We start from the raw sequence: 12,940 nt of genomic DNA, 5'->3' as shown, positions 1-12,940 counted from the left end.
CAACATGTAAGTAATCTAATGCTATAATGTTAACCTAGATAAATATGCGCTATTATTTGTGCATATCCAAGTGTTTGTGTGGAGAGCGCATTTACTGCATGACCTGGAAGCGCTGGTGCGATCACTTGCATTTAGCTTAAAATACTCCATCATTTTGGTCATACAGATAAGAATAATCAAACATTTGAAACTGTTATTGATTTGCTTTTATTTCTGTATACTTACAATAACAACAAAACTTTGTTCTTTCATAAAATAATGAAAATAAACAGGATGCGCTTTCTGCCGTCATACACGGCGCAATGCAGCGCCAGGCAAGACGCAAGCGTTTTGTGCTCGTTTCAGCCAAGCGGCAACCTCCTTCAGTTTCTCTTGAAGCAAATACGGAAGTGACTTAAACTGCAATTCATCGACTGGCCGCTAGGGACATGCTCCAAAAGAGAGCAGAATCTCATTGACCCCCATGTTAAAATGCCCAACTTTACAGCAGAAAAAACATGTTTACAGCCTGGATAAAATTTTGGTTTAGGTCTATACAGCTAACTCTAAGGGGGGTGAATTTTTTTTTTTATATCTCATCCATTTAAATAATTTTAAGCCTTAAAGTTCTGCATAATTAAGTGTGTGGTCACTTCAGTGACAGGTAGATTGCCGCTGCTGTCTGTGAGCCGTCAACTTGAACTTGACTTGTCATCTCTGCTGTGTTTGTGCTTTTTCCGGGATTATTTCATACAATTATCATATAATATGGCTTGCTGTGTGATTAATGGTTGAGACAGATGTGCGTCTGTGTACATGTGCAAACATGCGGAAGATAAACAGAACACACGTTGTTGGATTGTCTTGGCATTGGCTAAAAGTTTTGTTCATGAGATTTACTACAATGACATTGGCTGGAGAATATGCCTCTCAAGACACCACAAACTCCAACAGCACTGCTTGGATATTATAACTAAAACTGCTGCAATATTTTGAAAAATGATACTTTGGACGCGGGCTCATTTGTTTGTTCATAAACAGTTGTACAACATAAACGCCGCTCAGGTTGCACAATTTCTTGAAGAACAGATGCAGAGCAGATCATTCAGAAGAAATGTGATGCAAACAATGGACAATATCAATAATTCATGGATTTAATGCTTTTGAATCGTTATTTCATTAATAAAGGTATGGAGTCCGTTTTGATTTTGCGTGTTGTCATTTGCACACCCGACACAAATGACAATATTACTGTTGCTGGAGCGTCTATATCATAAAAAAGACACCGTAGATTGACAGTAAACCTTTAGAACTTTCAAATGATATAACTAGTTATCTTTATTAATATTTTAGATAGCGTCTAAGATAGATAGATAGAATGCGCAGGCACGGCAACCATTTTTCCCATTAATAAACTAGAAAAAGTAGATTCAGACACGCCCTAAGTCCACTTGCGCCGTGTGCCATAGACCAAGTGCTTAGATCATTAAAATAGGGCCCTCAGTGAACTAGAGCGCGTCACAAAAATGAACTGAAACTCAGCATATACTTCCCTCACAGACATGATAAATATATATATGGATAGCTTGAAATGTCTACTATTAAATGAACCGATTCAAATCTAAAACAAATATTCTCAGATTATGTAATCCGTATAAAACGTGCATATTGGTGCATCCACTACTGCAAGATGATGTGTGTTGTAACACTTAAAGGTGCAGTAGGCCTAAGCGATTTCTGAAAAATGCTGTTGAAAATTGAAATATTAAAGGTGCTCTAAGTGATGTCACACGTTTTTAGGCCAAAAAATTTTTTGTCACGTACAGCAAACATCTCCTCACTATCTGCTAGCTGCCTGTCCCCTGAACACACTGTAAAAAAACACAGTCTCTGTAGTCGCCGCAAGCTCCGAAAATGGCAATAAAAACAAACTTGTGCAGCCTGGACCACGAATCATAATAAACATGCTCCAGCCAATAACCGACAAGAATGATTTTAAATGCGCGTTCATGACTGTTTCAGGAAGAGTGGAGGGGAGGGGGAGGAGGAGGGGGAGGGAGGGTCTAGCTAGCCTCTGTTGTGTTTGACAACACTTCGAACGTCAACAGGAAGTTACATCTGCCCAGGATCACTTAGAGCACCTTTAACAAATTGGAAAAGGTCAGAGGAATATAACTGGAAAAAGAAGGGTTACAATGAGGCAAGCACTCATAATGAAGACTTTAATTTCGGTTTCTGTGTTTCGGTAAAAAAAAAAAAAACAATCATTTTGGTGCATCATTATTGATTTCATCTATTGTAAAACTACAATAATTTTTATGTTTAGTAGTATTGCATTATTAGCTTTGCAACATGCTAACGCCCAACACTGAAATAATTGTGAGTATTGTCTTTGCGTGTTTGAGTCGTTCATGTTGGAACAGAGCTTATATGAGTTTGTGTGTTCCCTGGCAATCTTTAATAGTACCATGCTTACCAATTAAACTACATGAACTAAATGCCAGAACTTGCATGCTAAAAAAAGATAACACGTAGATTTTTGTTGACTCCATGTTGCTTAGGAACAGTTTTCTTCATGCCTGGACAAGAATGAATCGCAGAGAAAGAAGTGGGAAGTGTTTTGTGCTGCAGCACAAGAAAAAGCAAACCATCAGTCTAGCATGTTTTCGCTGAAAATGATGTATAGCGTGTAAATAATCCAGCACTTTGATTTCTTTGTCTTCATTAGAGAGTGAGGAGCTGTCACCAAATGTGCTCGCAGTCGGCGTGATCACGTGCATGCATGCAGCATGTGCAGTAAACAGTCTCTGAACATGCCAGTAGCTGTGAGCAATAACCCGCTGTGTTTATGAGATTCACCATATGCATCATTTAGATTTTCACATTCCTGTCCCTCCAGTGCGACTGTGTGTGTGAGGAATTGTTTGCATGTGCACATGCATGCACAGTGCATTCACCTCTGTGTACCTAGATGCATCAGTGTGTGTTGCGTACAGTCGTGTTTGCGTACATGGATCTAAACATGCATGAGTGTTAGTAAAGCTGACAGTTGCCCTTAAGCGTAGGTTCGCGTATTATCCGTGTGGCTGCGAGCAGACACTGACGCGTGGGTGGACGTCTGTCAGTAGACCCCTTTGAGTCTAACAGAAGCCCCGCCTCTCTTTTCCCTTGCTCTCTCTCCTGGAGGCAGGCTGAGGCAAATTGAGTCACGAAGCTCGAGCACGTGCCAAAGGCAGCCCTGAGCGAATTAAGATGCAGTTCTCCTCGCCACCTAGCACTGAGGCGGGGGATTCCTTACACGTGACGGACTCTCCTACTTTCCCATCGCATCCTTATGCTTTCTGTATCCCTCTCTACTTCTTTAGCAGATTAACAGTCTTCAATCTGTCCATCCTACCACCTTTTTCTTCTTCTATTTGAAACAGCCAATTAACACAAAGCGATCCAAAAATATATCAGCCGAAACTTCAGAGCCATTGATTTTCATTACAGTTCTGTCTGGCCCCAACTAATCTCTATATATCCGATATGTGCTCCGCTAATTAAAGACAGAGGAGCTTTGAGGTTCTGATCAATAGTGGATGCCCTCAGTGCTCATAAGATTTGACTTCACACATGGCCAAACGGAAGTCCTGAAACCACCACTGCAGAATCACTGCCTGTGTCTGAAACTAAGCTATCCAACAACTTGTTCACACAAGAACGATAACTTTGTGATAACTAGTGTTGTCAAAAGTACCGGTACTTGATTTACATGCATGTTACAACACAATACAAGACAATGCATGCGGTCATGTAAATGCATTAACCCATTTTTCTTTATCGGAGTAAGGTCATAAATGGCTTAAGCATAAACCAATTGACACAGCTAGATGTGTGATATGCGCATGTGTGATATTTAGTGTCCTTACTGCTTATTTAAGCCCATTCCACGGTAGGGGAAGAGGAAATATATTGCAAACTCTGACTTTTTCTTGACCCCAGAAATTATAAAATCAATGAATCAATGGGTGTGTCTGAAACCAAGCTGCCCAATGACAAGCTTGTTCACACCAAGTACAATAACTATAGCAATAACTAGTGATTTCAGAAGTACCAGTACTTCGGTACCAAGTCAGTACTAAAAAAAAAAGCAAATGATACAAGAGTTTCTGAAGTAGCGGTAGTACTGAGTACCGGGTCAACCAGCAAAGAGCAACATATGGAAATACTTCAAATTTTTCTGACAATAAGAGGAAATAAATCAAACTTATTAAAGCACCTTAAAGACAGACACCAACGGTGCATCCAAAATCTCGTACTGTCTAAATAGGTACTACATTTGAATTTGAACTTACTTCTCGACCGTTAAAAGAGTATGTTCTATATAGTATGAATGTGTGTATGAACATAATCTGGACGTACAACATCTGCCATGTTGTCATTATCACGTGACCTACTAGTGTCAGTTGCATCGTTTCACCTCCATTCATAAATCCTCTCCAGTGGCCTCATGGGATAGTAAAGTGTCCATTGAATGCGCACTTCAGAATCTGGGCGGAAGTAGTAGTAGTGGGTTACTGTTTTTCAAATACTATGAATTCGGACATACTCTGTTGGCGTACAGTTTTTCACATACTATACAGTAAAGAAGTGTTCGATGAGCAGGTGAGTTTAAATTTACAGGTATGTTAGGGGTTGCATTAATAATGTTGTAGCATATTTTAGTTTGCATACTTAACAGTTAGCATATGCACAGATAACATTCATTCAGTCAAGTGTCCTTATTAACCATTTAATAAGTTTTACTGGGGTAAAATAAATGGGAGGACATGATAAGGGTTTACTAATTTTACATACCAGATGCTTTTTGATTACCTATATATCCGAAATAACTGTTAGAAAATAAAAGATGAATGGCTAGCACTTTTTATGTCATAATATCAGTCAGTCAGAAAAAAATTTTTTGGCTGAATAACTCCAGTAGCTTTAATAAGTCCTTAATAAAAACATGAACACAAAGTTTGGACTAAAGAAAAAGTACAATCGAATTAAAATGTTTTTATCTCCCTCTTAAATTTAATATACAGTTACTTTAATGTACAGAATCTAAATGTAACATAAAAGCTCAGGTTTGTTATTTAAAAATGATATTTCTGAATTTTTCAGTTACTTGAAGTATACAGAATGGTATTGATTTTTAAATATATTTTATACTGAATTTTCATTTTATTATTAAAATATTATTGATTGAACTATTAAGATACTTTGTTTAATTTTAACACAAAGGAAGATATTTTGAAGAATGTGGGAAACTGAACAATTCTGGGGCACCATTGATTTCCATAGTATTTTTTTTTTTTCCTACTATGGAAGTCAATGGTGCCCCGAAGCGGCCTGGTTTCAAACTTTCTTCAAAATATCTTCCTTTGTGTTCAGCAGAACAAAGAAATTCATACAGGTTTGGAACAACTTGAGGGTGAATAAATGATGACAGAATTTCCATTTTTGGGTGAACTATCCCTTTAAGTTATGTCTTCTGCCGCTTTAAATGCTTGAGCTCTTTATAGTCAAAGTTGATTCTGATTGGCTGTCCATGTTTTATCGTTCATCAACAATAAAAAAAACAAAAACAGTCCCTGTATAATAAAACAAAAATGCAGTTTTATTTTTGGTAGAGGAGCCATTAAAGCCGTTTTGTTGATGGCACAATATTGCATGCAAAGAACACTATGATTCCTTTAAAAATCGACCAGAAGGCAGCATCTCAGGATGTTGCACAAACACTGAATTCACATGTTTCTAACCCATACAACCTGAGAAAGCAGAATTTATCAGCTTTTGGACACAGTCAATTAGCTATTTTTAACCTTCAAGATATTGAGCATGAAGTGGCTCTAAATAGCATTCATACAGCTGTCAATAAAAGGCAATGTGCAATTTCCTGGAAATCAGTGGCATATGCTCTGAGACAGGCTGACTGAGCAAACAGGTAAGGTATGAATCCTCAGCAGCAGGTTAATAATGCAGAAAGGGACAGAGAAAGACAGAGCCGGGTATGGGAGAGTGCTTTTGTTTGCTCTCATCTTGAATTTTCCAAGCACATGGTCCACCAGAGGCGGTTATGTTTACATGCGTTGGTACGAGATGCACTGAGGGAAAGTGACTTTCCACACCACCCTGACAAATGCCGTAGAGATGGGAAAGGAAAATAAAGGAACAGAGTGTCTCTCAGGAAAGGACAAAACACATCCTATATATGTGATCAAATCAAAAGCGGTCAGAGGTGTAATGAAAAAGATATTGCTCTTCATGCAGCCTGGGAATTAGCAAATCTAATGAGCTCCATCTATAGTAGCACTCCACCTGAGCTCCTCCTACCACTTCACATTCACACGCTGGGTTTTCATGTTTTATGGGGACATTCTATAGACGTAACGATTTTTATACTGTACAAACTGTATATTCTAGACCCTAACCCTACCCATCACAGAAAACGTTCTGCATTTTTACATTTTCAAAAAAACATCACTTAGTAGTTTTCCCTCATGTGGACCAAAAAAATTCCCCACAAGGACAAGGATTTCGGATATTGCCATCTTTGTGGGGACATTTTTTCCCCACAATGTAAGGTTTACCAGGACCACACACACACACACACACACACACACACACACACAGACACCCTGATACATAATCATACACTATATCCAGCTTTTCATGTACTATGAGAACATATTGAAAAATTCATGACTTAAAACTTACACCCCAGTCAAAAAATAATTTAGCTTATTTTACTAAGATTATAACCTCCAAAAAGTGAACCAAAATAGTAATAATAATAATAAATACATTTTACATTTTTTTATCTATCTATCTATCAAAACTAAACTAAAACTGAAACTTTCAAACTGAAAACTTTAAACTTTATAAACTACTTTAAACTTTCTGGCTAGGCTTTTTCAAGCCAACTTAAAGTTTGTCTCAACAAACTTTTTAATCTAGTTTAGCTTATTTTACTAAGATTATAACCTCCAAAAAGTGAACCAAAATAGTAATAATAATAATAAATACATTTTTTTTTTAAATGAAAAAATGAATAAATAAAATGATCATTTTATTCTTTCTCACTCAAAGTATATCTATTGTATAAATATATAATTATTAGGGGTGTGACGAGATTTCTCGTTGAGGCGAAAAGTAGTCTCGTGATGTTGCCATGACAGAGTGGTTAGGATGATTAGGAAAGAATATGCCAGCGCTACGTTTACATTACGCCTCCACTGTCGTTTTGCTTTGTCTTTAAATAAAAAAACATTTAATTCAGTTGGATAACGGTCGCCGCCGCTCCATATTTACAGAGTGCACGCGATCACGAAAGTGAAAGTAAACGCGAACGCGCATTCAAACGCGATTTCAATACCCTGCATTTTGAAAGCGGCTCCCTGATGAATGCAAATATCTCTCAATATGAAAGCTATTTTAGGCTGGGCTGTGTAGTTGTAACCATCTCTTAGCTCTGTATCAAAGAAAAATTTGGTCTTATTTGCACTTAGAATATAGAGAGAGCGATTATGGTTGCACTTACTGTAATGTGTTACCATAAAAATGAATAACAGTTTTCTCTTAATCTTATTAAGCACAAACAATAAAGTTTCATTTGTTAACATTATATCATGAACTAACAATGAATGACTATTTTTATTATCTAACATAAAGATTATTAAATACTGTAGCAAAGATATTGCTCATTGCTGATGTTGGTTAATACATTAATGTTAATAAATGAGACCTTATTGTAAAGTTTTACCATTTTTATTTCTATGATCAGTTTATGGAAAGGAGTTCAGTTAGGAGGTCAAAAGTTGTAGAAGCTCATAAATCATGCACAGTAAGATCTGAAGAGACTGAAATCATACAGAAGAGAAGTCAGTCAGTTGAGTTAGTGGCAAAACCTTTTACAGTACTTGAGTAATGTTGTCTTTTACTGCATATGATAATTCATACTCAGAAAGTAGAACTGAAATGACATTCATTTCAAGATGATTAGTTAAAACATTTCAAAATATTTTTCCTAGTCACGTATTTCGCCATTGAGGATTTCTTAAAAATAGTGTGTAAAAATCGTGTTTCATCTCGTCTCGTCTCGTGAGCAACCTGTCTCGTCACACCCCTAATAATTATTTATCAATATTTATGTTTATAAACTCTGACTAGAATGAACCCTCTTGAACTCACTCTTGTGAAGAGTAAAGTCTTACCGTCTGAGTCAATGCTGTTGAGGGCGGTAGGGGGGATGATGGACACTTTGCACTGGCCAAGGGGACATTTGCGGGGGTAGAGATCCATGCACGCCGTGTGCACCTGTCCAAGCAAAGATGGCTTTTAGAGTTCACAAGCTCTCTGAAGAAGTTATAAGGCAATCTGTGATATGTAGTTCTTACCATGGCTTTGCACCACAAACAACGCCAGTCCTGCAAGCGCAGCACGCTGCCACATGTTTTGTCGCAAACGGCACACTTGGCACTGACGGGCAGGTTACCTTCCAGCCACTGGTGTGGCATCGCAATCTATAGGAACAGAATGTTATAAAATGTACACCACCAGACTAATAGAGCAGACTTTTTGCTGTTCACTCAAAGGTTATGCATTAGCTCACTGAACCACAGGCATTCCACGACTCACCCCATCCTCATCCTCAATGATGTCCTTCCCGATAGAGGCCAGCGTTGTCCATTTGCAGTTATTGGTAGCCCTGACTGCACATCTTTTGTGGGCCTTGAATTTACACACTGCAAGAGAGTAATGTGCAAACTGGTTATAAATCTGGCCAGCAGTGACCTTGAGATGCTTATATGACAATCAAGTATTTTCATTTCAGCAGGTGATAAAAGACTCCTGGAAAATGGCTCCCAAATCAAGCTAAAATGAAACCGCACAATATACAATGCTCAACTGAGGAGTACATTGAAGAAGTACTTAAAAAAACAAATGGTGAAAACTAATTTCTTGATGACAATAACGTATTTTAACAATGGGCGGGGTGCTGCAGTGGGCAAGTAATGTAATCGGTTTATGGCTGAACACCGGTAACACCCAACTTCCGCAGCAAGCCTACTGTACACTATGTATGCATGATGATGCATTTCAGATGCTCAATTCAGCATGAGTCGAACGAGACTCGCAGCACAGATCAGCAGCAGTCAGATTTCATTTTTTCAGGTGATGAGAGTGAGGCGAGCTGACTGACAAGACGATGGCAGAAGATTTGATTTCAAAGTGAAATGAAAAAGCGTTGGTTAAATACACTAAATAAGCCATTTGCATTATTTGTGCAGCACTGGCAATAACATCTTTTTCAATAACATTGTTTTCTTTAGGTCTATAACATGACAAAACAATCGGCAAATCTACGCTTCTAATCTCTATTAGCAATCCTTCTAAAGTAGGGAAACCAAATCTTATTTTGTTATCTGTCATGTCAGAAATCATTTTGAATTATGCATCGATTTCTTCTAAATTTTTTGGAAACTTTCGGCTAACCCAACCTCTAAACTCCACTGCCGCTGTACTGTCCTCACCAGCGGTGTGGGTGAGGTCCAATAAGCTAATGGCTGACAGTTCTTTGTTGATTTCCTCTATTAAATTGCATTGCAGATCTAATCAAGTTAGCAATGTTCATCTGGTCGTTTCCAGAAGGAGAATTAAGTGGCTGATTGATTGGCTGGCTTTCTTCCTCCTCCATGTACGCTTCAGCACATTATCATGGCCACCTTCATTCCTACGAACTTAAAATGTACACTCAGCTGTTTCCTGACACAGATGCCGCAATCAGTGCAGATGTCCTGTACATTCAGGGTCTGGATTGTTCTGTACAAGCAGGGCTGACTGGCGCCCACAATCCAAGATTCAGATCCTGAAAAAGCCTCAAATCCAGTTAAATCAGCCCATCTCAGTGTCTGAGCGCATTACGCCTCCATATGCTGCCGGGACTTCTAATGTCCTGTAGGATTACACAGATTTGTGGTGACACGGCTAATCACGCCAGAGCAGAGATGCATTTAGCCCAGCCAAGCCCTGCCAGCCGGGACGCCACAGAGTCACTACAGAAAGTGTTTCCTCTCTGAAGTATTCCAGCACTGGTGTGGATGTGTGATGAACGGGGCTGTTTACGGTAAAAGGAAGCCGAACATTCATGGTATGTCCGACGCTGGGAATTTCCAATTTCTACAATGCCGTCTCTCAATAATAAATGAGAAGACACATCTATCGAGACGAGACAAGAGCGCACCCGTCCTCTTCAGAGATTAATAACGCAAATCAGAGAGCGCTTCATCTCGCTTGGGCTCCGCACTCATCTTGTAATCAGAGCTGGTCTACACTCAGACCATTTCACATGGCTCTGAAAACAAATCTCCAATAATTCACTCTAATGTCATTTTCAGGGCTGTTAGCAAACCATTTACAGACAATTCAGTAATGCTGAGTGAACGTAAGACTGTTTACGATGCGCTGCTAATGGACAGGATGTCTCTGTCAAATTAGGGAGTGAGAAATATTGAGTTTGCCTCTTTTGTTGAGGCCCATGTCTCACATCAATCTTTATTGATTGGCTGCTGTAGGAAATCGAAGTGAAATATAAGCAGCAATGATCGTTCTAAACTTCAAATCTCTCAACTTGGAGAACCCTGCTGAAAAGACAGGCGTAAACGTGCATAAATTCCCATGCTGGCCAGAACTTGCTGGAAAAGGTGGTCAAGCTTTGTTGGGACACCAGCACACCAAATCATATGCTGCTGGCCTGCTGACTAGTAAACTGTTTGTAAATCCTGCTCAATGTTAATGTTCAGTACTATGTTCGGCCTCCATGATTGGGTTTATTGTACTCGAGACTGAAATCAAGTCTGAGTCCAAGACCATATTTTCATGGTTTTGGTCTTCTCATGGACTCTGGAGCATTTGGACTCTGTCTTGATTCAGACTTGACCCTCTGCTAGACTCAAACTTAACCCTCTTCTGGTCTTGAATCAGACTATACCCTTTTCTGGTCTTAGGCTTGACTCAGACTTGACCCGGTCTTGACCCTCTTCAGATCTTGGTCTTGATTTGGACTCAACCCTCCTCTGGTCTCGGTCTTGTCTTTGACTCAAACTTCTTCAGGTCTAATTCTTGACTCAGACCCATCCATTTTCTATTCTGGGCTCAGACTTGAATTAAATGGTCCTCGCTATAACACCACAAATTTACATGGAAACCAAGGATTGGACATTTAATTGTACAAGCTTGTGTTGATTTTACAAGAATATAATATGAACCAATGAATAACACTTTGGAAGTCAATAAGCTGTTTAAGAAATTATTAAGTAATGATCCGTGCTTGATACTTTATTTTGTGAACACCTTAATCAGTGATTTAGGCTACCTTCAAGCAAAGACTTTATATGTGGAAAGACGGTACACTCATATTATTATGAAACGGAGAAAGTGCAACGCGCAATATGGTGGAATAAGTCCCGCCTTCTAATAAAGAGCCAATCGCTGATTAGTAAAGTCATCTTGTCACTGCAGCAGTCATTAGAAGCTCCGGTTCCTATAGAAACAGTCAGACACGTGCTTCCTATAGAGACACACACTTAAGACTGCGCATGCACATTAGCTTGATCCAGCCTGAAAAATAATTTTTTTTTGTCAAAATTAGAGCGTTTAGAAACTAAATTTCTGAGACAGTTGTTGTTGTCAGATTTCATTGGTGATTTCAGAAATTTAATCGAAAGATTGGCTAACAGCTTTGGAGAATTTGACATTTCTCCATTCAAAGAGACAGGAGCTGCACTTGCATGCCGAGAGGCGTTTCAAAGATGCCCGCCAAGGCAAAATGACTTATCTTAACGGGACTTTGCTTCAAGTCATATTGGAATGATCACAGATTTTATTGTGAATGTTGACTATGGATGCATACAGTATGACATACCATTGACGAAGCAAAAAAAAAAAAGAAAAAAGACCCATTTAGCCAATTAATGAAGCAACTACATTTCCCATTATTCTCTGCAGCAGTGTGAGAAGAATAAATACATAAATCATCAAATACACACCTAAAGCATCCTTTGCTCTTTATTTTGATGCATTAATGCTAAAAAGCTTCCTTTATTTGTCAATAAGCCAAAAAGACAGGAAGAAATATGAAACTGCTTAACACAAGCACTTTGTTTCTAACCAATCTAACCAATCTGCACATTTCTGCAAGTAGGAACTTCTTAAAAGCAGAATATATTTACAATCTAACATGGCCTTATTGATTTTATAAAATGATTACTTCATAATAAAAATAATGGAAACATTATTTTGTTAAGCAAATTCAGTAAGCACCATTCACAAGTCATAACTGTTAGTGTACTGTGTACTTTAGCACAGCTAGAGTTCTGTATCAACCAATCAGCATCCAGGTCCAGAATTATCTGTTTTATAAATAATGTTTCTCACTCACTCAATAGTCCACTCTAACACCATTGTCAGATAGCAGGAAAAATAAAAGCAATTTCCATGTCAACAGAAATGGCTCTCAGGCTTGAAGATAGTAATGAGAGGTTTGTTGAAAGAAATTAGATCATCTTTCCACAGTAACACATACAGTAATTAATACTCAGGAGCGAGTCTGCTTGCTGGAAACGCAAACGCGTGACAACAGCACTGGAAAGTGCTCTGCTCCTTAATTATCGCTCTCTAGACCACTGTGAGTGTGACCACACGCACAACCACACAAATCCACTTTTGCTTAATGCAATGTGACCAGACAGATATTGTCATTCTAAATGGCATCTTGATATTTCAGTGGAAAATCAACATTAGGAAACATTAGGATGAATATGATGATGAGGCTTGTATTATTCATAATGCAGTGTGAGTTTCACTTGAATTTCTCATTAAAACTGAGGTGTGAGTGAGAGGCTTACTATTTTTACTTCCTGCTATGCGAGAGCCA

General features: G+C 38.5%; 1 protein-coding gene across 6 annotated transcripts in view; it reads right to left on the bottom strand.

Moving 5' to 3' along the window:
• Positions 1-12,940, bottom strand: part of dgkh (diacylglycerol kinase, eta) — a 104,092-nt gene that overhangs the window by 31,389 nt on the left and 59,763 nt on the right. For all 6 annotated transcript variants that reach the window (XM_048193001.1, XM_048193005.1, XM_048193000.1 and 3 more), the window contains 3 exons: positions 8,644-8,750; positions 8,403-8,528; positions 8,220-8,322 (listed from right to left, as the gene is read on the bottom strand). In XM_048193001.1, coding sequence (XP_048048958.1) covers positions 8,220-8,322; positions 8,403-8,528; positions 8,644-8,750 — 336 coding nt within the window. The remainder of the gene's footprint in view (positions 1-8,219; positions 8,323-8,402; positions 8,529-8,643; positions 8,751-12,940) is intronic.

This window comes from Megalobrama amblycephala, linkage group LG6 (assembly GCF_018812025.1).
Source record: "Megalobrama amblycephala isolate DHTTF-2021 linkage group LG6, ASM1881202v1, whole genome shotgun sequence".
Taxonomy (NCBI): domain Eukaryota; kingdom Metazoa; phylum Chordata; class Actinopteri; order Cypriniformes; family Xenocyprididae; genus Megalobrama; species Megalobrama amblycephala.
This window is presented reverse-complemented; position numbering and strand designations above follow the sequence as displayed.